The sequence below is a fragment of the Dendropsophus ebraccatus genome, chromosome 12 (genome assembly GCF_027789765.1).
Source record: "Dendropsophus ebraccatus isolate aDenEbr1 chromosome 12, aDenEbr1.pat, whole genome shotgun sequence".
NCBI classification, from domain to species: domain Eukaryota; kingdom Metazoa; phylum Chordata; class Amphibia; order Anura; family Hylidae; genus Dendropsophus; species Dendropsophus ebraccatus.
Window position 1 is genome coordinate 76012945 of NC_091465.1, and position 26234 is coordinate 76039178.

General features: G+C 45.0%; 2 protein-coding genes across 10 annotated transcripts in view; one reads left to right on the plus strand and one right to left on the minus strand.

The window, feature by feature from the left end:
• PAFAH1B3 (platelet activating factor acetylhydrolase 1b catalytic subunit 3) overlaps nucleotides 1-26234 on the minus strand; it is a 40459-nt gene that overhangs the window by 1112 nt on the left and 13113 nt on the right. Inside the window, exons 1-5 of one of the 6 annotated variants that reach the window (XM_069947521.1) lie at nucleotides 6106-6166; nucleotides 4576-4662; nucleotides 3178-3267; nucleotides 2878-2994; nucleotides 12-134 (exon numbers count right to left, since the gene is read on the minus strand). In XM_069947521.1, the coding sequence (XP_069803622.1) occupies nucleotides 12-134; nucleotides 2878-2994; nucleotides 3178-3267; nucleotides 4576-4656 (411 nt within the window). In that variant the 5' untranslated portion in view covers nucleotides 4657-4662; nucleotides 6106-6166. The other 5 variants (XM_069947518.1, XM_069947517.1, XM_069947519.1 and 2 more) reach the window with 5 other exon arrangements.
• Nucleotides 5408-25873, plus strand: LOC138769210 (uncharacterized). 4 transcript variants are annotated; one of them, XM_069947512.1, is made up of 4 exons: nucleotides 5408-5457; nucleotides 9107-10382; nucleotides 22929-23098; nucleotides 24753-25873. In XM_069947512.1, exons 1-4 carry the CDS (start codon nucleotides 5416-5418, stop codon nucleotides 25788-25790), a joined length of 2526 nt encoding a protein of 841 aa, XP_069803613.1. In that variant the 5' UTR covers nucleotides 5408-5415; the 3' UTR covers nucleotides 25791-25873. The 4 variants fall into 4 exon arrangements, with proteins under 4 accessions (XP_069803613.1, XP_069803616.1, XP_069803615.1 ...); XM_069947515.1 differs by lacking the exon at nucleotides 5408-5457 and adding an exon at nucleotides 5906-6174; XM_069947514.1 differs by lacking the exon at nucleotides 5408-5457 and adding an exon at nucleotides 6199-6442.

Here is a 26234-nt window from a genome sequence, read left to right on the forward strand (position 1 = left end):
ATCTCACTCACCAGCACTATGACCTTAGCTTGCGGCTGCCTCCGCTGCATGCACTGCACAATGGCCTGGATCCCGCCAGCAATCTGTTCAGCTGTGTGCCCACAGTTATATGTGCCCACCCAAAGCACAATGATCTGTGAGGAAGGAACAGGGCATGACAGGTTAACCAAGACAGAGGCCTTCCCTGCAAATCATAAAACACTTTACTAAAATAAATGTCGGTGGTTGTGGCTGAGCTGTCAGGTCACCTCTATGAGGACGGCACAGGACACAGGGGGCCATGCTGCCTGCAGACCTATAGAGAATTCTGGGAACTGATCTAGCATTTTCCGTGTGAGCTGTGTAAAATCGGTCAGGACTCTTGTGCGTCTTGTTTCTCTTGCCCATGAAGAAAATGTGTGTGAAACAAGCTTACCCCATCACCTCTGGGCTGGGAGTCCTGCTTCTCCTACTAACTCATAGAAAGTCATGACTGGTAAGAAACATCTTCGGCAACCATGCCTCTCTGGGAGCGTCGGTGCTCAGGTACAGACCCTCATGATGCTGCAGGCTCTTATACACTGACACTCGCAGGGAGGCGTGATTGCTGATGATGTTCCCCAGCAGCCATGACTAGTTAGCAGCTGAGGACCATCCTCATGCCTGCATAGGTACGTTTTCGGGCCATATAAGTAACGCTCATAGTTTACGTATATGTCTGGAAACAGTGCTTGGGGACGTATAGCAATGTGTTTATAGCTGCAGGGGCGATTTTATAGTGACTGGTTCCCTTCAATATCTATTATTTCTTACTTCGTTAAGGATGTTGAACACAATAATAGTGGAGGCCTAGGGCAGGATTGTTCCTACAATTTATTTGATTTGATCTACATATATTCCAAACTCTTCCTAAGGGGCTCCATATCCTCTGCCTCCCATCACACAGGCCACAGTCACTGCTGGAGGAAATCTCTGCATAAGGATCCCTACAGCTACTACATTAGTATACAGTGAACTCCCCCTGGTGGCGGCAAAGAGAACTGTATTCTCCATCAGAACAGGTAAGAAATGTATGATAGCTGGGGACCTCACCACTGAGAAGGGGCTTAAAGCAAATGTACCATCAGGTACATCGCTTTAAGTTTTTTCATATGTATAGACTGGCGCTGGCGCAGGGATGCCATTATGTCCCTCTGCTGCCATTGAAGTCTGTGTCAGGAACTGCAGGGCTGTCAAAACCCTGCAGTTCCAAGACCCCTTCTCTGATCAAGCTCTGCTGCACAGCACTATACAGAGCAGGGTCCCGACCTCATCCCCACATATATATTCTTATATTCAGTACTTGTGGGGGGGCTGCCTGTTGCTATTGCAGAGCGTGTCAGCGTCTCCACAGCAAGTGGTCATTGCTCTATGTATTACCCAAAAAAAATATTGTATATTTTGCTTTAAGTTTTAGAGGAAGAGAATTAGAAAAAAAATATTTTGAACTACAAAGTGGGCACAATGTTGCATTATTTGGTAAAGGTCCCTTTATTTTTTAGGATGTCATACAGTAACAACGGCGACAGTACGGGTACAGCAATAGTACAGGGGAGCGACAATCAGGGTAGGAAGGGGTTAATTATTCTTGGTACAGTTGTCAATACCATACGGTCCTTTTTGATCACTGTTGGTCAGTGTTGTTTGGTCCTGTAATCCATGGCCCTTATGAAGTTGATCCAGATCCAGCTGCGGGAGAGGATCCAGATGTACAGCAAGTGCTGTTTTTTGTGCAGTAAGACACATGTGGATCATCTCCCCAGCCCAAGCAAGTTCATAAGAGCCATGGATTTCAGTGCTGGACAGTGCCAAGGAGAGGGCTATAGGGCCAGACCACACTGACCACCAATGATCAAGACAGAAATCCCCCCCCCCCCCGACGCAATGATTTCAACAATCTTAAAGTGGCTAGCACCCCCCTCTTTAATACTTACAGCTTCAGATGTAGGATGTAGGGGTGCCGGCCGCTTCACCTGCATTTTATAAAACATACTGCACTCACTTTTCCTTCCACTTTGGAAGAAAAAGATACTGTATATTTTTTTAAGTCTTCGGAGTAACCCTTTAAGTACCTGTACTACTACATTGAAGGTGTGACTGAAGCACAATTGTTATTTGCCCTCATCTCCCCTGACATAACTGGGACGTCTCGGGCAACAATTTCTAGAATATAACTCAAAACTAATGTAACTTTTATCCTATGGGAAGGCGCCATATTTTGTAAGTGAAAACATTTACTCCCAAAAGATGATAAGCCGCCCTGTGGGAGCTCTGAACTAGGACAGGTTTATATCCTCTGGATGAAAGGGAGAGTGTTCTTGTACCTTGTCAGCAAGCAGAGATCCTACCTTAAAGGAGAAGTTCGGCCAAAAGTATTTTTTAATATGTTATTCCTAATGTACATTAATTATGGGAAATGCACATATAGGACTATTTCCCTTAATTTAGTAGATCATGGAGTGTTCAAATTCTCACAAAAAATGTGACGTCACGAATCAGGTGTTATTCCTATAGAGTGTCAAGCAGGGGGCGCAGTATATGTAGAAGCCTATGGACTGTATTGAAGTGTATGGAAGATGTAATGTAATGTAAAAACTACACTTTATTGATAGACTATGTTTATGCAAAGGACATTTGCTCCCCAAATGGAGGGCACCGAGCAGGGAGGGAGAGAAGTGGCGGTGCATCTAACTACCTCCTCCCTCCCTGCTTGGTGCAGTGGGACAGATAGACACTACTACTCCTCCCATCATCTGTTCATAGTATGAGCAGATGATTGGAGTAGTTGTAGTGTGTTTCTGGATTAGTGAACAGTTATGTGTCAGAGTATATAAACTGACATTATTGGACACAAATTACCTTTGGTTTAATGTGATCCAGCTCTCCGTTCTTGAGTCTCCATAGGACGTGTTGGGTGCCATCACCCAGTCCCCCAAAGTTCAGAGCGTGTAGTGGGGAGAAGAGCTCCCTCCAGATCTGAGAGGGAAGAAGACAATTACACAACAAAGACTCCAAATGGTTTTCTTATAGTCCAGCTCCTTCTACATGACAGACTGCCTGGTACTGCCAAGAATTGACGGAGGGGGAGGACACACAACATTCACTAATCCGCTGGACAACAGAAATGACGGCACATGCAGCAATATCAAAGACCCTCACCTCTAGCTGGTGCAGCAGCTGCACATTGGAGTCTCCAATAAACACCACCTCCGGCTCCTTGTCTTTGCTGCTCGCCACAAAGTGATTGTGCTAAAAGACACACAACATTGGCTCCATTATAATGCAGGATGTATGTAGCTGCTCAGAAACATAAAAATATACCACTATAATACAAGACAGAGAGGAGGGGGATGCAGCTGCAGTGAATCTGTGAAACCGCATGCTGTGAAAGGGGGGAGGGAGACTGGCTCAGAGTACAGCTCTTAGAGGGGTGCTTCGGGTTTTTTAAAATTGATGGCTTTTCCTTCCCAGAACCAATGAGAGTGCTACAGCTTTATAAACATTTGCTGCTGTGCATTCTTGCACTCTACCTCCTATTGTAATGAATGGGGTAATTTTGCCGTTACTAAAGGTCCTATTACATAGGGTATCTTAGCTGAACAGGCCGATGCTTCCCTAAAAGTATAGTGATTACAAGGAAGAGCAGCAGTGAACATTGATGGCTGCTTCATACTGCTGATCAGAGGTGATGGCAGGAGTCACAGCCCGGCCAATCTATTATGGACCTTGTAAGCATCAATGACCAATGAGAACTTTTTCTTTTACAAACTCTCCAGTCATGGTCTATAAGCTGTGCTTCCAGCATTAGGGCGGGTTCACACCACGGAATTCTCGCGGACAATGTCCGCGGAATTCCGTCAGCTGTCCGCCCGCACGGGCACGCGCTTTTCCGCCGGCTCCATAGACACCATTCTATGGGCCGGCGTATTCCGCGATCCGCTAAAAGAAGTGACATGACACTTCTTTCAGCGTATAGCGGAATACGCCGGCCCATAGAATGGTGTCTATGGGGCCGCCCAGATGTCCGGGCAGACAGCTGACGGAATTCCGCGGACATTGTCCGCAAGAATTCCGTAGTGTGAACCCGCGCTTAGGCAGTGTGGGAGTTATAGTTTCACAATTCTTAGGGCCCTCTTACACGGAACAATAATCTGCAGAATCAGGAGTCAGCAGATTATCGCTCCATGTAACAAAGACAAAGATCAGCTGAAGGATCGATAGGGTGAATAAAAAAATTAAAGATTATACTTACCTGTCCAGTCTTCCCTGGTGTCCTCCAGCCTTGTTCCTCGCTCACCACACCCACCTCGGGGACTTCTGATCCAAGTGAAGTGTAAGGGTACTATTACACGGAACGATAATCGGCCGAATCGGCAGGGAATACAGGAATACAGGAACAAGGCTGGAGGAAACCAGGGGAGCCTGGACAGGTAAGTACATCTCTTTATTAATTTTAAGGCTTGCTGCATGATAATCGAGCTGTGTATAGGGTGTGTGTGGTGGTGGGGGATATAGCAGCATGCAACCATCGAGACTGAAGAACAATCCAAAACTGACCAGAGACATCCATCGTCCATCCCCCTGAACGTCATTCACAGCTGTGGGGACTGCAGCAGGATTCACGTCACCGTCACACATAGTGTCCTAAAGACAAGAAATGATGTCATTGTGGTGAAGTAACACAGAAAGATTTCAGATACCCATCATCTATGCTGGGGGCTATAATGTCTGCAATGAAAACCACTAACAGCTGAAGTGAGCGCCATGGACCATGCGGGGTGTCCCTGGTGTGCAGGGGTCAGGGTCTACCAGAAGTGACCAAGAGAAGGACAAATAGTGACAAGATGATGGACGCCAAAGCCTCATTGATGTGTGTGAGGAGTGAAAGCTTGCCTGGTCTGACCCCACAGAGAAGCTGCTGTAGAGCAAATTGCTGAAAAGGTTCCTGCTGAAAACCAACTGCCAGTACTAATCAGACAGATCATGTGACAACTGAACTGAGCATGTGCAACCCAAGAAAGTGTATGCCCAGTGGGCCGTAACCAGGGGCAACAGATAATGAAACAAAACAGCCCATGGTGGGATTAGTGAGTCTATAGCTCTCTCACTATACATTGTTAGACATGCCTGTACATTGGAAATGTTTCTTTTTATATCATGTATCAGTATAGACCTAGTTTTCTTTGTGACACCCCCCCTTTTAACTCTTCACACTCACCCAGTGTCCTCCTGTGGTGTCTCCGCTGTCCCTCCACTTCTAATAAGAAACTCTTTTCAGGAGTGACAGCGGGCTCAGCCAATCACTGGCCGCGGGACTGTCCTGTCTCACTCAGTGATTGGCTGATGGGCTGTCACTCCCGTGACCAGTTCCTTTTTGGAAGAGGCGGCGGCTGTGGGATGGTGGAGACCTGTAGGAGGACACCTGGGGAGCGCGGACAGGTAAGTACAGGCTCTTTATTGTTTACTATATAACTGCACCAATGTATTAAAAGTTGTGTGACACCGAATAACCCCTTTAAGAGGACTATGGAGTCCATAGCTGGAACAACATGGCTGCTTTCTTGCAGATACAGCACCACTCATCTTCAGGTTGTGTGTGGTATTACAACTCCATTCACTTCTATAGAACTGAGCTGCAATACTGCACACAACCTTAGGACAGGAGTGGCGCTGTATCTGCAAGCTAGCGGCCATGTTATTCTAATCCTGGCCAGCCCCTTTAATAAATCCCATGAAAAGAGACCCTCTAAATGTAGAGTGGATGAAAGGCCGTTGCCCCTAGCAACCAGCTGGACTCTGACGTTGCTATGGGCAACTGCCCCAGGCACATTTTGCTCAGTGTGCCATACATAACGCTCCATTCCCTCCTGCACTTGCTGTACACTGCCGGCAGCGTCCTTCCTCCCCTCCACACCACACGCTGAGCTCGCTCACCTGCTCTCCCTTCTTCCACTGTCTTCAGCAGCAATCCTCCCCTCCTGGGCTGCACCACCCAACAACAACGCAGGGGAACTCCCTCTCACAAGTCTCGTTTCCAAAGAAAACCAAGTCTGATAACTAACAATTCTCCCCCCCTGTAATACTTACTAAATGGACGCGTCCAGGAAGTAGCTCTATCAACGCGGAAATGAACACTGTGTACTCCCCTCTATAATTGTAATGGATTAGACCAGCCTTTAGATTTGGGTTGAACCATGATTGTTTTTAGAGGGGTGATAATCCCTCCCCTATCTAGCAAAGCAATGAACGATTCTCTCTGGTTAGCGGCGCGGGGCTGGAGATACCAAGTGTTGATAGCAGGGGGGTGGATTGGTTGACGGTTTCTGCTGTGGCGTACAGCGCTAGAGCCGGGAGTCATGCTTCCATACGGATGCTGCGGCCGCCATATTTTTTCTAGAAACCGTTATCCGGCTATATGACCTAGGTATATGAGATAACTACAGTATTACACCTGCTCAGTGATGGTAGTAGTCACCAGTCGTGTATAAAGTTATACAAGCTGCACTAGAGGATTGGGGCATTTTATTGTTATAGTTGTTAGGATTCAGTGTAAAATAAAGTTGCAGCTGTTTTGGATGCATGTATCACATTAGCTTGAGACCTGGGCCCCAAGTCCTGAGGGCCCCACATTCCACTGTCCCATGTAACGGTATAGTGGTGCCGTGTACGGATGGGCTGACTGTATATAGATGGTGGATGTACAGATCCTATTACGACACCTGTTGTTATTATAACCTGACTATCCGGGATGGAGCAAAGTTGCTGCGCTCTTTGTATAGTCGCCATATCACGCTGGACAAGTATATTGAGCACTGGGTCCAGTTGTGCACCACCCCACATACAGGATGATCGGGGTGAGGCGGCGGATCCATATTGCTTTAGGACGACCCAGTACAGAGGTTGCATGAGAATCAGTGGGCCTCCACCATTAAAGTGACTGCACCACCAGGCCCAGGCTGAAGCACTGGAGGCGGGCCGACCCACCCTTAATGGGAGGAAACCCCCGCCCCTCCATGATAGGGTTCCATTGATTCTAATGGAGTCACGTCATGGAGGGACTGGGGTTTCTTCCCACTAAGGGTGGATTGGCCCGCCTCCAGTGCTTCAGCCCGGGCCTGGTGGTACAGTCACTTTAAGGGTACAAACCCACACAACGTATACGCAGCAGATTTGATGCTGTGTACAGTTATTTAGATCTAATCTGCTGCGTATCTGCTGCGTATTTGCTGCATATCGCAGCAGTAAATACGCTGCGTATACAGTGTGTGGGTTTGTACTCTCAGAGTGACTACTCCACCGAACCAGGCCCGGCTTTGCTACAGACTACTACATATCTATAGAGATTGAAAAAAAGGCTGTTACTGTTCCTGTAGCTTAGTCCTATTCACGTTAAAGGGTTTACTAGGGAGCAAGCAATGGTAATATATTTACTGTTTCCAGACATCCCATTAAAAGGGGTTGTTGACACAAATGTTTCTTAGCAGCCAGCCTGAGGTAAAAAGAAAAAAATATCAAAAAAATATCCATACCTACTAGAGATGAGAGAACCTCGAGCATGCTCGAGTCCATCTAAACCCGATCGTTCGGTATTTGATTAGCTGGGTCTGCTGAACTTGGATAAAGCTCTAAGGTTGTCTGGAAAACATGGATACAGCCAATGACTATATCCATGTTTTCCACATAGCCTTAGGGCTTTATCCAACTTCAGCAGCCACCGCTAATCAAATGCCGAAAGTTCGGGTTCGGATGCACTTGAGCATGCTCCAGGTTCTCTCATCTCTAATACTTACCTATCCTAATCCCCCAACATTGGGCTGAGGTAAAAAGAAGAAATCCATACTTACCTGTTGTAATCACCCACCATTGGGCTGAAGTAAAAAGTGAAATCAATACCTACCTATCGTAATCCCCCACCATTGGGCTGAGGAAAAAGAAGAAATACATACTTACCTTTTGTAATCCATTGGGCTGAAGTAAAAAGGAAAAAAAGAAATCAATACCTACCTATCCTAATCCCCCCACCATTGGGCTGAGGTAAAAAGAAAAAGAAGAAATCCATACTTACCTGCCTTTCCCTCAGCATCCAGTCCCCGCTGCTGACCACTTCCTGGTCTTCTCTCAACACAAGTTGGTCCCACTCAATCACTGGCTGAGGCTGTTGCCGCCATTGTTGCACAGTGGAGATCGGGCACCAGCAGAATGGAAGTGGAGATGAATCACAGCAGATGATTATGGAGTTTTTAACTTTTTTTCTCTCATCTTGGCCGACAGCTAGAGATAAGCGCAACTTATGCTGAAAGAAGTTGGTTCAGCTCTTAGGAGTCCGGGAAAATATAAGCTGTATCCATGTTTTTCCAGACTCCCTAGAGCTGCATCCAACTTCTTCAGTCACCGGTATTCAAATGCCGAACGATCGGACTTGAGCATGCTTAGGTTGCGCTAATCTCTACTGGCAACCCCTTGAATTGGACTAAGTTGCAGAATTGCAGTACCAGGCGCGACCACTACAAAACCCACAGCGCTGTTCTGGTAAAGAGGTCAAAGTAGTAGAACTGAGAGCAAACCGGAGGACAGTGGTAATAAATGAATTCTAATTGCTAATAGGGCCCTAAGTCTTTACACCACAAACTAGACCAAAATATGACACTACATGTTCTAGATTTGCATAGGAGAGGACGCTATTCATGTGTATGGAAGACATTGAAACAGGTGAGTATTAGAGATGAGCGAACCTGGAGCATGCCCGAGTTCATCCAAACCCGATCGTTCGGCATTTGATTAGCGGTGGCTGCTGAGCTTGGATAAAGCCCTAAGGCTATGTGGAAATCATGGATATGGTCATTGGCTGTATCCATGTTTTCCAGACAACCTTAGAGCTTTATCCAACTTCAGCAGCCCCCGCTAATCAAATGCCGAACGATCGGGTTCGGATGAACTCGGGCATGCTCCAGGTTCGCTCATCTCTAGTGAGTATACATAATGGAGAGTGTCTAAGCTCCAAGCCGGAGTTATTTTTCATCTTCTGTATAAAGTTCATTGAGTTCACATGTCCTTATTGATTCTGACGTTTCCAACTTCTTTGTCGCAGGTGATGTCTCAAGACCCCCAATGTCGTAATGAATCAAAGAATCCCACAGACCCAGGTGCCAGTTCTGCTGCCTCAACCTCCAGAGTCTTTTCTTTTTATGGCGACCTGGGGAAGATCTCTGATTGTAATACTAGCAAGGCCAAAGTCAAGAGGCGAAAAACAAAGAAAGAACTAAACAATGCAAAATACAAGTCACATCCTGAAATCTTCAAGAAGAGGACATTCCCTCGATCGGCTCTGCAGAGGAACAACATGGGTGCTAAAATGGTTTCTCAATTCGGTAACTCAATGCAGGTGTTTATTACTGAGAACCGTCTTACTCAACACCAAGGGATTTTCAATCGAGAGATCAAATCTATTGACATAGGGAGGTTAGTAAACCAGGAGGTGGACAGATCAAAGACTGGCACACGCCAAGAGGTGGACACATCAAAGACTGGCACACGCCAAGAGGTGGACACATCAAAGACTGGCACATGCCAAGAGGTGAATACATTGAAGACTGGCATACGGCAAGAGGTGGACATATCGAAGGCTGGTACGCACCAAGAGGTGGAAACATCAAAGACTGATATATGCCAAGAGGTGGGCACATCGAAGGCAGGTACACTCCAAGAGCTGGACACATCGAAGACTGGCACACGCCAAGTGGTGGATGCATCAGAGACTGGCACACACCAAAAGGTGGGAACATTAAGGACTGGCACAAGTCAGGAGATGGACACAATGAAGACTGGCACACGCCAGAAGGTGGGCACATTGAAGACTGGCACAAGCCTGGAGGTGGACACATGGAAGACTGCCACATGCCAAAAGGTGGGCACTTTGAAGACGGGCACTTCCCACTGCACAGCAGAGTCAGTTAAAGGGACACCGCAAAGCCAGAGGAGCCTCAGTCTAGGCCTTATTCCTACACCAGAGTCAAAAAATCAAGATGTCAATGTCTCTTCACCGGAAATGCCAGTCTGCATATCTGAACATCTCCCAAACAACCAACAAGAGAAGAAATCAGAAAAGTGCCAGCCTTGCCTTCAGACTAAAGATCATGCCAGTCTAGGGAGCAGAACCACGTCTCCTTGCAGAAATCAACCCAAACCTATTCTGGAGACAGTCAACAGCATTGTCAATATGCTGAATAAACACTCACTTTTCCCTGGCCGCAACCTGATAAGTGAGACCCGGCAAGCGATACTTGAGAAAATGGGGAGACTACGCGATAGAAAAAGTACTCCATCTAGTGTAGCTTCACAGAAAAGGCCGGAGCATAGCCAGAGAGGTAAGGTCCATCACTTGTTTCCAGAAAGTCCTGTTATTAGGAATCTAATAGCTCTATAAGCAGCTTTATCCCCTAGTGCCATTTGAACTCATCAGGAGGTAAGTAGGACTTTTATGAGAGTTAGGGCCCTATTCCACGGGACGATTATCATTCAGATTATCGTTAAGTCGTTCGAATATAAGCGATAATCGTTCGGTTGAATAGCAGTTAACGATTAACGACTGAACGAGAAATCATTGATCGTTTAATAAGACCTGGACCTATTTTTATCGTTGCTCGTTTGCAAATCGTTCGCATTGAATAAGACGTCGTTCGGTCGTTCGCAGTAGTGACGAACGCAATAGCGACAAGACAACCGCAAGAACGATCATAAGTAACGATTATCGTTCCATGTAAATGGGTGAACGATTTCAGGTCTTTCGCAATAGCGGTCGTTTAGATCGTTTACCGTTAACGATTATGTAAACGATAATCATCCCGTGGAATAGGGCCCTTAAAAGAGAAGTCCGGCGAAAATTTTTATTAAAGTATTGTATTGCCCCCCCAAAGTTATACAAATCACCAATATACACTTATTACGTGAAATGCATTTAAAGTGCTTTTTTCCATAATGTCACGACCCGACTCCCAGGGCTGTACTGTTTGTGACTGCTGGAGAGGATGATGGCAGGAGGACACTGAGGGACACAGGGCACTGAGCATCCCTCTGCTATCATCCTCTCCAGCAGCCACAGCCTGCACAGCTCTGGGAATCGGGTCGTAACATCACCATTTTATCCAGGAAGTGACATCACCATTTTATCCAGGAAGTGACATCACCATGTTATCCAGGAAGTGACATCACTATTTTATCCAGGGAGTGACATCACCATGTTATCTAGGAAGTGACATCACCATGTTATCCAGGAAGTGACATCACCATGTTATCCAGGAAGTGACATCACCATGTTATCCAGGAAGTGACATCACTATTTTATCCAGGAAGTGACATCACCATGTTATCTAGGAAGTGACATCACTATGTTATCCAGGAAGTGACATCACCATGTTATCAAGGAAGTGACATCACCATGTTATCCAGGAAGTGACATCACCATGCTATCTAGGAAGTGAAGCCTTGATGCAGTAGTAAGTGCAGGGAAAAAAGCACTGTATAAGCATTTCCTGTTATAAGTGTATATTGGTGATTTGTATAACTTTTGGGGGGGGGATACAATACTTGAATTAAAAAATTCGCCGGACTTCTTCTTTAAGAAAAATAGCTGAGCGGGCTGTCACCCTGAGATGAGTCCGTCTCGGAAGTGGAGGAGGGATCGATGTGGCCAGGACCCCAATATGCAGTAGAAGAACGCAAGGTTTGCGTGGAAATGTAAGAATGCACTGTTTGTTATGTTATCCCCATGGGCAGCAACATACCAAGAGTTAGTTTTGAGCGGAATGCCCCTTTAAAGGGGTTGTCCAGCGAAAATCTTTTTCTTTCAAATCAACTGGTGTCAGAAAGTTATATAGGTTTGTAATGTACTTCTATTAAAAAATCTCAAGTCTTCCCATACTTATTAGCTGCTGTATGTCATGCAGGAAATGTTGTTTTATTTCCAGTCTGACACATTGCTCTCTGCTGACATCTCTGGCCGAGACAGGAACTGTCCAAAGCAGAAAGGTTTTCTATGGGGATTCATAGAAAACCGAGACAGTCTCAGCCAGAGATGTCAGCAGAGAGCAGTGTGTCAGACTGAAAATAAAACAACATTGCCTGCATAACATATAGTAGCTAATAAGTATGGGAAAACTTGAGATTTTTTCATAGAAGTAAATTACAAAACTTTCTGATATCAGTTGATTTGAAAGAAAAAGTTTTTCGTTGGACAACCCCTTTAAGCTGTTCAGTCTTTTTTGGTCCATTGGATTGACTGTATGTTTGCTCTGTGTTGTGGTCCCAGCATGCAGATCTAGTGTTTACCTGAATGTCCTAATGAGAAATACATGTAGGCACTGATTATCGGGAAATATAGGACCAGATTCCAGTATAGAGACAACTTTTTGGTAGGATCAGCTCAGTAGAAGGTGGTTTGGGTGAAATATAGGGAATGGACCATTGGTGGAGGAAACGTTCTAACCAGTTACCTGTTAACATTTCTGAGTGGCTCTCTGTTATGTGGCTCTATAGTGTTTTTTTTTTTTTTTAGTTTCTTCTCTTTATTACATTTTCCATAGTACAAAATCATGTTAAAACCTCAATTATCCACATCCTACCCCATACAATCTCCATCAGCTAAATATACCCGGTCTAGTTCATTACCATCCATTATAAACCATAACCAAACAGCATTATGGTCCGGAGGGGATTTCACCAGGGGGCTCAATCCATCCCTTTACCAGGTACTATCTAAAATCTTCCCCTTACCAACAGTATATCCCAGTTTACTAACACCACCACTATATGTTACCACTATACTAACCGCAGAATCCAGACACCGTCGGGAGAGCACAACAAACTAACTTAATTGAAAAATTATAAAGTCAACACTTAGCCAGCAGACTCGGTTGTCGCTTAGCAGAGTTCCACTCCCCTTGCATACATTTCACCCCCCAAAGAAGGGGAAAGAGAAAGGAGAGAAAAAAAAAAGACAAAAGGGAAAGAAAACAAACAAAAAAAAGATAAATAAAATAAAAATAAATGAAATTACAAGATTACAGAGATATACTTCTGTTCTTTATCCACCTGGTAATTCCATCCATTCAGGGTACCCTCTCTGGCCGAACCGCCCCATCTCTGGAGCCGTTTTGCCCAACAGAGCCCTTCCCACCAACCATTCCTTCCTGGAGCACAGGAAAGCCCACTCAGGTAGACCACCAGTGCTCCATACACTCAACTAAACTCCCGGAAGGGCCTCATCCAAGGGCCTCCCGGAAGGGCCTCGTCAGCTTCCATTCCAAATCATCCCTCCACACCTCAGGTGTTATAAAAATAAATAAATAAGTGAAATCAAATAATAATTAAAACTTAAATAATAATAATAGTAAAGAATACTAAGTAAAAAAAAAATAACTAAATGAATAAAAATATATATATAATAAATAAAAATTAATTAAATAAATATTTATATGTTTACTACTGAGACTTAAAGAAGAGCAGAGCCGGCCTTAAAAACAACCGAGGTGATCCCTCAAATCTTATATTCAGTCGTTTATCTTTACCTCTCTCCCGATTGTGTCCAGACCCACGGCCCCACCTACAACCCATCCTTTCACCCATTATCAACATAAGGTTAACAAGCCACCCTGGTTCTTCCTTCTCCGGTTACAAATATAACATATAATCATCCATTATCTTAGTTCAATAACATTTACTTCTTTCCTAGCCCTAGACATGAATCTTTTACTTATTATCAGGTATAGTATGGAGTACGCAATTCTATATTAACTATACCCCACCCCCTATCCCACCCCCACCCCCTCGGACCCAATGGCGGGAGAAATAAAAACAAAAAAACACATCAACAAAAAAACAACTTCTTAATATATTTTCCTACATTCGAAGAATGCTGGTACTAACCATCAGACTCTATAGTGTTTACACAGGACGTTTGCCAAAAATAGAATTTAAAGGGGAACTATCAGCAGGTTAGACAAATCTAGCCCCTATCCCTTCTCTGGACTGTTGATCCAGCAGGAATAGGGATGGGAGAGGGATTGAGGAGGTGGTATAGCCCTCAGTAGTTCAGCAGCTTGGGAAACACTTTGGACTTTGGAATTAAAGGGGTTATCCAGTGCTACAAAAACATGGCCACTTTCTTTCAGAGACAACACGACTCTTGTCTCCAGTTCACTTCAATGGAACTGAGCAGCAAAACCCCACCCAAGTTGGAGACAAGAGTGGGGCTGTCTCTGTAAGAAAGTGGCCATGTTTTTGTAGCACTGGATAACCCCTTTAACCCCTTAAGGACAGAGCCTGAAATGGCCTTAATGACAGAGACAAATTTTATGAATATGACCTGTGTCACTTTATTCATTAATAACTTTGGGATGCTTTTACCTATCCGGCTGATTCTGAGATTGTTTTCTCGTGACATATTGTACTTTACATTTCTGGTAAATTGGAGTCGATACTCATAACGAATCTTTATGAAAAAAAACCAAATAATGTGAAAAAATGTGAAAAACTGCATTTTTCCAACTTAGAAACTTTTTTGCGTATACAGAAAGTGGATATACCACATAAATTATATATTAAATAGCATAAGCAACATGTCTACTTTATGGTGGCAGCATTTATTAAACGATCTTTCATTTTTTTTAGACAATAGGAAGCTTAAAACATTAGCAGCAAATTTCCAAATTTTCAGTAAAATTTCAAAATCAGATATTTTTAGGGACCTGTTCAGGTTAAAAGTGTATTTGAGGGGCCTGTATGTTAGAAAGCCCCACAGAGCACCCCATTTCAGAAACTGCACCCCCCACACTCTGCAAAAGCATATCCAGAAAGTGTTTTAACCCTTTAGGGGAGTCACAGAAATAAAAGCTAAGTGTGTAAGAAATTAGAAAATTTAAATTTTCTTTGCAGAGATGTTATTGTAATCCAATATTTTTCATAATTATAAACCTATTACCAGAGAAATGCACCCCAATATTGATTGCCCCGTTTCTGCAGTTTATAGAAATACCCCATATGTGACCCTATTGCGCTATTTGACGCAACCACAAGCCTCAGATATAAGGGAGTGCCCAGTGAATTTCAATGCCTCTGTTATATTTGGTCATTTCTGACTGTACCACTTCAGGTTGGCAGAGGCTCTGGGGTGCCAAAACCTAAAAAACACCCCTAAAGGGACATCATTTAGAAAACTACACCCCTCAAGGAATGTAACAAGGGGTGCGGTGAGCATTTGGACCCCACAGGTGCTTCACAGATTTTCTGAACAATATGGCGTGAAAAAAGAAAAATTTATTTTTTACACTAAAACGTTGTTCTAGCCTTCAATTTTTCATTTTCTTAAAGGGATAAGAGGAAAAAAAGACACAAAATGTGTAGCGCAGTTTCTCCCGAGTACGGAAATACCCCACATGTGGACATAAAGTGCCAAGGGGGCGCAGGACGAGCTTCCAAAGGGAAGGAGCGCCAATTGGCTTTTGGAAGCTGGATTTCACTGGAATGGATTTCAAGGGCCATGTCGCATTTACAGAGCCCTCGTGCTGCCAAGACACTGGAAACCCCCCACAAGTGACCCCATTCTGGAAACTACACCCCTCAAGGAATCTAACAAGGGGTGCAGTGAGCATATGGACCCCACCGGTGACGGGCACAAATGTGGAACAATGTGACGTAAAAGTAAAAAATTTCATTTTTTCACTTTCATGGCACAAATGTGCCCGTCATCAAGGGGTCCATATCCTCACTGCACCCCTTGTTAGATTCCCTGAGGGGTGCAGTTTCCAGAATGGGGTCACTTGTGGGGGGTTTCCAGTGTTTTGGCAGCACGAGGGCTCTGTAAATGCGACATGGCGTTCATCATCCATTCTAGCCAAATCCAACCTCCAAAATCCAAATGGCGCTCCTTCCCTTTGGAGGCTTGCCCTGCGCCCACATGGCGCTTTATGTCCACATGTGGGGTATTTTCGGACTCGGGGGAAATTGCTCTACACATTTTGTTTTTTTCCCCCTCTTTTAACCCCTTGTGAAAATGATAAATTCAAGGCTAAACCAACATTATAGTGTAAAAAATGTAATATTTCATTTTCACGCCACATTGTTCCACATTTGTGCCTGTGACCAGTGGGGTCCATATGCTCACTACACCCCTTGTTACATTCCTTGAGGGGTGCAGTTTCCATATTGGGGTCACTTGTGGGGGGTTTCAACTGTCTTGGCAACACAGAGGCCTTTTGAATGCAACATGGCCCCTCGAAATCCATTCCATCCAAATCCAGCCTTCAAAAACCAAATGGCGCTCCTTCCCTTCGGAGGCTTACCCTGCGCCCGCACGGCGCTTTATGTCCACATGTGGGGTATTTCCGTACTCAGGGGAAATTGCTCTACACATTTATTGTTTTTTTTTATCTTTTAGCCCCTTGTGAAAATGAAAAAATCATGACAAGATTAATGATTTAGAGTAAAAATTTTACAAAAATTACACTAAATGTTGGTCTAGCCTTGATTTTTTCCATTTCCACAAGGGGTTAAAAAGAAAATGAACACAAAACGTGTAGGGTAGTTTCCTCTGAGTACGAAAATACCCCACATGTGGGCATAATGTGCCATATGGGCACAGGGCAAGCCACCAAAGGGACAGAGCGCCATTTAGAGGCTGGAATGGAGGATGGAGGCCATGTCGCAATTACAAAGCTCCTGTGCTGCTAGGACAGTAGAAACCCCTGACAAGTGACCCCATTCTGGAAACTACACCCCATAAGGAATCTAACAAGGGGTGCAGTGAGGATATGGACCCCACTGGTGACGGGCACTTACGTAGAACGTGCCGAGAAAATAAAAAATACCATTTTTTTCATTTTCACGTCCCAAATGTGGCCGTCACCAGGGGGCCATATCCCCGCTGCCGCCCTTGTTAGATTCCTTATCGGGTGTAGTTTCCAGAATGGGGTCACTTGTGGGGGGTTTCTACTGTCCTGGCCGCACAGAGGCTTTGTAATTGCATCATGGCATCCTCTAATGGGAATGGCGGCCATACCTACTTAGCTGGGAAAAAGGGACAATTCTAATTTATTTGGGGGTATTAGGGCAATTATTAGTTTATAAGGTTGGAAAGGACAGGTGTCCATCAAACTCAACCTGTGTTGATCCAGAGGAAGGCAAAAACCCCTCGTGAGGCAGACGACAGTAGCCTCATCACAGGGGAAAATTCCTTCCCGACTCCATATTGGCGATCAGAATAATCCCTGGTTCAACGTGACCCCTGAAATAGGAATAAGGGGAAGAATTTAGATAATGTAGAACCCCAATGACGTGTGGTACGCCTTGAAGCAATCCAGTATGCAGAGGCCGGGGTGATCAGGACAGGTGTCACACTGGAAAATGGCGTCCTTTCTGATCCCGCTGTTACGCCACACTCTGCACTTCTTCTGGGGTCTCCCTTTCTCCAGTGTGGGGGACGTCACCTGGAAAATGTTGTCCTGGTGCGATACGGGGTCCTTCATATCCAGAAGCGCTGGGTCCGCTCCATGGCTGCTAAATATTAGGGCGCTATTACTGCTTCTGATATTTACGGATCGTGCCACAAGCTACAGTAGCTCAGGCAGCGAGGGACCGGAAGAGGGGGCGCTGGTATAAAAGTTATCCCCGTACAGGTGGTGACCTTTATCCAGCAGTGGGAAGATCAGTTCCCGGACGATCTTCCCACTTGTTCCGAGGATGGGGGGGGAGGGGGCATCTGGGGGCTGCATTCGGGTGTCCCTTCCTTCATACACTCTAAGGGTACATGCACACTGCGGAATCGTGACAGATAACCCTTCGTGCATTCCGCAGTTGGCACCCGCCGGCGGAGTGATGCAGGCGCACGTCTCCACACGTGTCATAGACTCCATTCTTTGCCCGGGCGGATTCCGCTCTCCGTCCAACGTATTCATTCTTTGGATGGACGACGGAATCCGCCCGTGCATAGAATGGAGTCTATGACACGGGTAGAGACATGCGCCCACATCAGTCCGCCGGCGGGTGCCAGCTGCGGAATGCACGAAGGGCTATCCTTCGCCATTCTGCAGTGTGCACGTACCCTAAATCTGTAAGTGTACCCTGAGGTACGCTCACAGAGTTTGTAGAATTTCATGCCATACCGTGATCTCTTATTGGGACGGTACTGGCGGAAAAGACGTGTCTGGGGGGCAGCGTACGCTACGCTACCCCCAGACACGTCACTGGATGATGAGGATGATGAGGATGAATGGAGGAAAGAAGGATCCCCCCATTCATCCTCACTGGCTGTTTCGGTGTCGGAGGCAATAATAACGTATCCCTCTGACGCCGAAAACACCCTGGGGGTCATCTTTATACGGGGATTGGTATATGGGGTATGTAGTGGTGTAGTGTCAAACTTTATTCAATGTAGTGTGGTGTAATGTAGTGTTTTTTACGTGTTTTATTACAGTAAGTATAAAAAAAAAAAACTACGCCAACAAAGGAGTTGCTGATAAATGCCGCACTTATGTGCGGCACTTATCAGCAGACCGTGGCAGTAGAATATAGAAAAAAAAAACACCCTACGCCAAAAAGGAGGAGTTGCTGATTAGCAGCGCACTTTCGTGCGATGCTGATCAACACTCAGCGGCGATAGGGTGCGGAAAATAGAAAAAAAAAATTTTGGAAAAAAAACCAAAAACTTTTTTACATTCTGAACGTCCCTGTAGCTGCTGATAAGTGTATTACACATATCAGCCGCTAGAGGGCAGCAGAGCGCAAAATACGGAAAAAGCCGACGCTGGAGCCGAAAATAGCCGAGAGAAGCCGAACGTGACATCACGGAGGAAGCCGAAGACCCGAACGAACACGAGGACGCCGCGAACCCGGAAGACGCCGATCAGGAGCCCGGGACAGGTGAGTAATGTACAAATACCTGCTCTGGACCCCTCGGCTACCTAGCTGAGGGGTCCAGGGCAGGTATTTACTATTTTGTGGGACTCTGATCGCCGTGCCACCGGCCTGATCGCCGTGAACGGCCGGCCGGCCGTTCACGGCGATCGGGCCGGTGGCATGGCGATCACCATTACTTTTTACAGAAATGGCGGTCGGTGCCGTCCTCGGACAGCACCGACCGCCATTTTTTTCCGGCTCATCGGGTCACCGATGACCCGGAAAGGTTCCGATCGCCGCTATTGGCTGATCTGAATTGATCAGCCTATAGCGGCGATCGTAAGCACGGGGGGTGTTAACCACCCCCCGTGCCGTGAAGCTAAGATGGCCTGCTATGATTTATAGCAGGCCATCTTCCCCGATCGCTGTGTGCGAACACGCAGCGATCGGGGAAACATCGGGCGTAAATTTACGCCCTGATGCGCCAAGTACCAGGGCGCGAGGGCGTATGTTTACGCCCGATGTCGTTAAGGGGTTAAGGGTCAGCTCACACGTACAGACTCGCAGCGTAAATGTCGCTGCGAGTCGGCTAGGTCCTGGCAGTTCACTGTCACTACATACTCGCAGCTGTCTGAATGACCGCTGCGTGTATGTAATTCTGCCGGCCCCTTAACCCCTTCTGCTGCCACCCGGCTCCCCCGCTGTGTCTGTATACATGACCTGTCCTCGCTGCACGGGGTCCCGGCGTACTGCTCTCCCGCCCCGCCAATTAGTGTGTTGCCCTGCCGCAGCCACTGATTGGCCGGGCGGGAGAGCAGTACGCTGGGACCCCGTGCAGCGAGGAGAGGTAGTGTATACACACACAACAGGGGTGGCGCTGTTTATACAAAAAAGGTAGCTGTGTTTTATCTAATCCTGGATAATGGCAGAAGACAAAGACACTTAAATGGATGAAGGCAGGCATAGAAATTACAAACAAACTACAGAGAACCCCAAAGACACTAAACATAGACGGGGCCTTACACACTACCAGCTTGGCATCCCGTGTGGGAGGAGAAGTAGGTCACCTTATTGCACAGCTACATAGCCATTTGTATGTGGAGACCGGCAGCGAGCTGACAGAACCTACAAGCTATTTCTGAGCAATCGGGAGCAATTTTCTCAAGCAATTTGCCTAAAATGTTGCTATAATTGGGGCAGCTGTCTGCGTGTGATACTGAAATCCTGGCACGTAGCTGCAAGCGGGGCACAGGAACGCCACGCTAATACCATCCAAGGTTATTATGCTGTTTCAAAGGATCATATCATTCTAATGGATTTTAAAGTTCATCGCCAAATTTAGAAAGCTGCTTTTTCCAACCCTTTGTACCAGCCAATAAAATAAGTTTTTAGAGAAAGTTTTTAGGGGCGCATACTTGTCACTGAATGGCATGTCTTATCAAGAGAGGTTTTATTTTGTAGTAATGCCTCTGTATCTCGCCCTATGAAAGCGAAATTAGAGGTCTCCAAAGTGTCCGTAAAAAGGGACGGAAAAATCTCCAACTTACAAAGTGGAGGGAAGTGTCATGTGACCACCACCTGCTCTGCTGATTGGCTAAGAAAGTTATCTCTTTTAAGCAATTTTTGCAAATTTGCTGTTGTTCCAGTGCCCCCCACTGGTTTGCACAGAGAAATTCATGTTATGAATAAAGATAAATTTCATCCCTTGATAGCAAGATGCCGGTGTTGTGTCCTGCAGTGATTTGGCAATATGGATGGATTTGTATCACATTGAGGCTGAGTTCCACCTTTGTAATGATAACCATAAACAACGTCCGCTGCTGAAAAACAACGGCCAGAATTAATGTTCACGATCATCAATTCCAACAGCCGTAGTTTAGCGTTATGTAGTGGGAACATAGAGTAAATTATGAGAATATGACATTTTGGGAAATGCTGTCATTGCTCACTAGGTGGCGCTGTTTGCAATGAATATGTCAGTGATGAGGCCTTAGTGTAGCATTTGCTGCTAGAAGGATTTCATCAATGTAAAACAAATAACAGTATTTTGGCATTAGATGCTATTCTGCCCACTAGTCACCATGCCTCAAATTACAAAGATGGTAGAAGTCTTCTAATTCTGCCTCTTTGGATAGAACTTGCAGCTTAGGAGTCATCTGACAGCTCTTCAGCACCATGTACTCCAGCAGTATCATCAATTCTGCCATCAAAACTTATTATTCCAGGTGCTAAGACCCCAATTGCTTGATAAAACAAGGGGGCAGAAGCACTCGGATGAGCTCTAGCTGTTTGTTTCCATTCACACTGCGTGGCTAAGGCTGAGTTCACACTGCGTTTTTGCTATCTGTTTTATGAAAAAAAAGGATGAAAAAAAAGATGCATTTGTATACATCCCTTTCATCCGTTTTTTTAATTGACTTCCATGATAAAAAAAAAAATGTGGTTGACCATGTTTTTGTGTATGCTTTTGATGCATTGTTTTTTTTTATAATGGAAGTAAGTGGAAAAACGGATCAAAACAAATGCATCCGTTTTTTCATTAGTTTTTTATCCTTTTTTAAATTAAAAGATAAAAATTGAAAATAAACGCAGTGTGAACCCGGCCTAATACAGTTTACTGAAGATTTCCATTCTTGGATTTTTTGCAGGCTTTCCCCATCCATATCCCCTTTCCATTGTCCAGAGCTGCTTTGCCGCATTTGTTTAGGGAAAAGAAGGGGGGGGGGACCTTCAGCCCTCCAGATGTCGTAAAACTACAATTCCCATCATCAACAGCTGAAGGTCCGAAGGTTCCCCCATCCCTGGTCAAGGTGTTGTGATTACGTCTACACGGTTTATAGTCGATCTGCTCCTTCTTTTCTTTCTTATTTTATACTAATAACCTCGGCGACTGTTCAATTACATAAGACTCTCCCCTCAGCGATGTGTTAATATTAATGTTTGCACATGAGAGGATGAGTGTCTGAGCCGAGGATACAGCAGGAGTGTGGACAATGCTCTGTCTAATCTCGCGCCTGGTAGAATTTAGGTCACCCTGCCGCGCGGCTTCCAGTTCCCGCCGTTAAAAGGACGCCTACTTAAAAAGTTTTCCAAGAGTGATGGATTTGGCAGCCTGACAGGTCGGTCGCCTGAGGCTTCACACAAATCACTTCACAAATACATAGCTTGTCTGTCTGTAAAAGAGAGCAAAACCTGGAATATCCGTAATGAAATATCCCTTACGGGACACATTTATTAGCCGCCATGGAAAGGCGACATTGCACTCAGCCAGCTAAGAGATCCTAAAGTGAATCCGTCTCCTGAAGATGTTTATAGCAGCGTGATTTACTGAGTACTATTAAACCATAGTAAAATGGATGCTGTGTACTATGGCGTTTCCCAAGATGACCAGCCATGATACTTCACTTGGGCAAGGAAAACTACTGTTGAGCAAACTTTCCGAACTGTTTGGGTTCGGCAACGTTCTCCGAGTCCGAGGAATTAGTATTTGACTCGGTGGCTAAAAATGTTGGATGGAGAACTAAGGTTGCCATGAAAACATGGATACGGCCATAGGCCATAGGCTGTATCCATGTTTTCAAGGACTCCCTAGGATGACATCCAACTTCTCCAGCCTCCAGGAGTCAAATGCCGATTGTTTGGGTTTGGAGAATGTTGCCGAACCCAAACAGTTTTTCAAGTTGGCTCAACACTGTGCAACTCCCCTTTGGCACAAGTGGTGTATCCATGACACTTGGTGTTTCTTGGTCCATCATATATCCCCTAGTGACTGCCAACCCTTTCATCTAACCATAATGATTATGCAGTTGCTTTAAACCTTGTGTTCCCCTGCCGTACAGCTTGTGGCTTGCCTACTATGGCCAAGCAAGCCAATACGACTTTCTTGTAGTGTACTATCATGATCCCTCTTACTAAACATTTCACTAGATGAAGTTTAACATGGAAGGTGGTTAGCCTTTTCTTTTTGTACTCTTTACTTACTTTACACACGTATATTGAGATATACCTTTTTTGTTGTTTTGTAGGTCATGTTGATATATATAAAGATCAAGGATGGCAATGTGCTGCGAAAGGGGGGACCCTCATTAGAAAACCAGTCCCAAGAACCCAGAGAGCAAAGTGTCCAATACAGACATCCCCCATCAGGTTTCTGACACATCCCAGGGACAGTCCGGCTCACACACTCATAAAGATGGTGAGTCTTACTAGAAGCCATGATGTGTATAACTATGCTTCCACTCACCTCATTTATGATATATTGGAATTGGTAATACAAAAATGTTTATTTCTTATTTGAAAAGTAGGAAAGAGGACTTTATTATGGGTTGGCTAGTACAGCACACTGCAATACTAATGTACTGTTATTTTGCTGATCTCATATTACATCCTTCCTATGGTAGTGTATAATAGGAGAATATTCTTGACGGCTGTCCTTCAGCAGACCCCCACAGCCTGGATAACCAATTGGTAACCTGTTATGTAGAGTTGTGGGAGGCAATTGAACACTGGATGTGAACATCTATATGCCACTGTTGGCATGGATTGTAGCAACTAGGTGGATGAGCGTCCAGGATTCAGAGTATGGAATAGGCTCCAATACTGAGTTGGCTTTATACATATTGGATGTATACCACAATAGATATATAAGTGAGGGGGGCATTAAAGCAAATGTACCATCAGGAACATCGCATTAAGATTTTTACATTAATAGACTAGCGCAGGGATGCCGATGCCGCAGTCCTTTTTTTTAAACCGTGGACCAGTTCCCGTGCCGGCGCCAGTACATTCGCTTTAAAGTGTCACTGTTGTCACAACTTTCAAAATCTAAATCAACAGTGATATAAAGCTAGTTTGCAATTTACATTGATTATTTTTTAGTTATTATGGAAAACACAGCACTTCCTGTTTTCTGACTCTTTTTTTCTCAAAGTGTCAGAAAACAGGAAGTCCTGTGTATCCCAGGCCATATGAGCGCTCACAGAGAGAAGGCAGTCATGTGACTGATGGACACATTGAGCCGTGACTCTTTGTACTGGCCGGAATTTCTGTTTAGTCTGTTTTTTTTTTTCAACCGAAATGAAAAGAAGGGAGACAGGGGGCGCTTCCTCGTGTAGTGAAGAGTGGCCAGGTGGATGGAAAGAAAATCTGACAAGGATCCACTCACCTGGATAAGTTGTGCGAATATTAGGCACAACTCTAAATGCAGCATGAAGGGGTGTACTCCGCAGCTATACTGGGGGACATCACCACCGACGGTGGGAAAGACAAATGCAGATGTGTAGTCAACCGACTACAGGACCGAAGACCAAATCCACACCAGAATACGAAGAGCGCAGGAGTATACACAATTTACACACGGCGGTGCAACCAGAAGTTATCCAAAAGTAGATGGCGTAATAAGTCAATGTTCTTTTATTGCAATAAAAGAACATTGACTTATTACGCCATCTACTTTTGGATAACTTCTGGTTGCACCGCCGTGTGTAAATTGTGTATACTCCTGCGCTCTTCGTATTCTGGTGTGGATTTGGTCTTCGGTCCTGTAGTCGGTTGACTACACATCTGCATTTTTTTTCAACCAGCACAAGTCAGAGAATCTGCCTTCAGGAGACTGGGCCTGGATTTCTGGTAAGTTCAGCTTTGTTTTACAGCATGATAACAACAAAAAAAACAATGAATGTATAATGCAAACTTGCTTTATATCACATCTACTGTTGATTTAGATTTTGAAAGTTATAATGACAGCAACACTTAAAGTCAAAGCATGATAACCCAATATGCTGCACTTTTGTTTCTGATATTTACCCGATGGTATACTCCTGACTGATTTTTTCATTTTTCATGTTCAGCCAAGCCCAGAATATGACATAAAGTTCAATGACATTTTGCACCAGCCCAGCCATCATAGACCGGATCCTTCATACCAGTATCAGCACATATCATCTCAAAGCCCTCACAGTCTGCTGAATATGAATTCTTCAAGCTATGGTTCTGAACTCATTCGACAAGACCGTAATGCATCAGGTTTCTGCAGGGCGAGGAGAGCTAAGCCGATGACCAGTTCAACACCAAATGCCTGTAGTCCTCCGGTTAGATGGAGATTGGCAGATGATATGTTGACAGATCCGCCATATACACATGATAGGTCTTCACATAATATCAGACACATCTCCACTTCACAGGCCACTAACCAAGAATGTCTGAGTAGAACACCATTAGAAGACACCTTCTTAGAGGCGCCTAATCCGCCAAGAGAACAAATGAGGCTGCAATTTTCAGATGATAAAACATATTCGGATGCCATGTGGCACAGCAGATATCAGAGGTCGCCTACAACTAGGATCCTTGATGTTTCTCCTGCAACGATCAGGTTGTCTCATAGGGCACAAAGCCCACGTAGGATACCAACAACAAGACATTTCAGAAGTCAACCAAGTGATTTCCAGCAGGGTACTCATGGGTCCCTAGGCTTCTCTCCATTGGATCCATTTAGGGAATCGAGGAGAGAAACAAAAAGACACGTGCCCTCCTGGCTAGAGGCGGATGTAGGGCAGCATTGTGGGAGGTTTGTAACTAACACCACGCCAAAACAAAGGCATTTGCTGGAGTCTAGATGTCATGCCTGGAGGCATCCACCATCCATTCTACAAGAAGAACCCAAGCACAGAATGCACGGGGAGGATAATGGTGACATGAGATTGATCCCCGGTAACAATTGGCTACAGAGAAGGTCACATGTGGAGCACAACATCTCTGTAGCATTGTCCCCACGATCTGTACAGCAGGAACCCTCCTTCATCTCTTACCAATACAGGAAGTCTACAAAGAAGACAAGTCCTAGGTCAAGCTCTACTACCTGGATCTACCCAAGAATGAAGTTATACTAATAGTACCGAGCAATGACTATCCCACGATTATTCTGTGTGATCACTCCCTTTTGTACCATTGTAATAAACATTTATTATTTCTATGAACTCTCCTGTACTTATTCTTTTGAAGCTGTAAATGTCCATGAGAAGCAATAGAAAGTTGTTGCAGAAATACTGGATCAATTATTGGCACTCATAAAACTGCTCACGAGTGTGGGGTTGTGATTTTTATTCCTGCCCAATTTTAAGGTTTGTCTATTTTTGACAAGTTGTTTGTTCCTGTCATCTGTGTTTAAGCACCATGATAGTAAAAACCTTAAAACCAACATAGCAATTCTTCAGAGCTCATATGGTAGCGGTGCATGGAGCTCTTCCCTTTGCACAGACAGCCTTTTATTCCACGGGTCCTTACTGCATGAACCTATAAGAGACTCTCTAACCTTTAGCTCTCCATATCTTGCG

Excerpts from the sequence above, each read along its gene's own strand:
- LOC138769210 (XM_069947511.1), top strand. The coding sequence starts at position 8,659 with ATGACACTACATGTTCTAGATTTGCATAGGAGAGGACGCTATTCATGT. Across the intron at positions 10,383-22,928 it reads GCCGGAGCATAGCCAGAGAG|GTCATGTTGATATATATAAA; the intron begins GTAAGGTCCATC and ends GTTGTTTTGTAG. Across the intron at positions 23,099-24,752 it reads CTCACACACTCATAAAGATG|CCAAGCCCAGAATATGACAT; the intron begins GTGAGTCTTACT and ends TTTCATGTTCAG.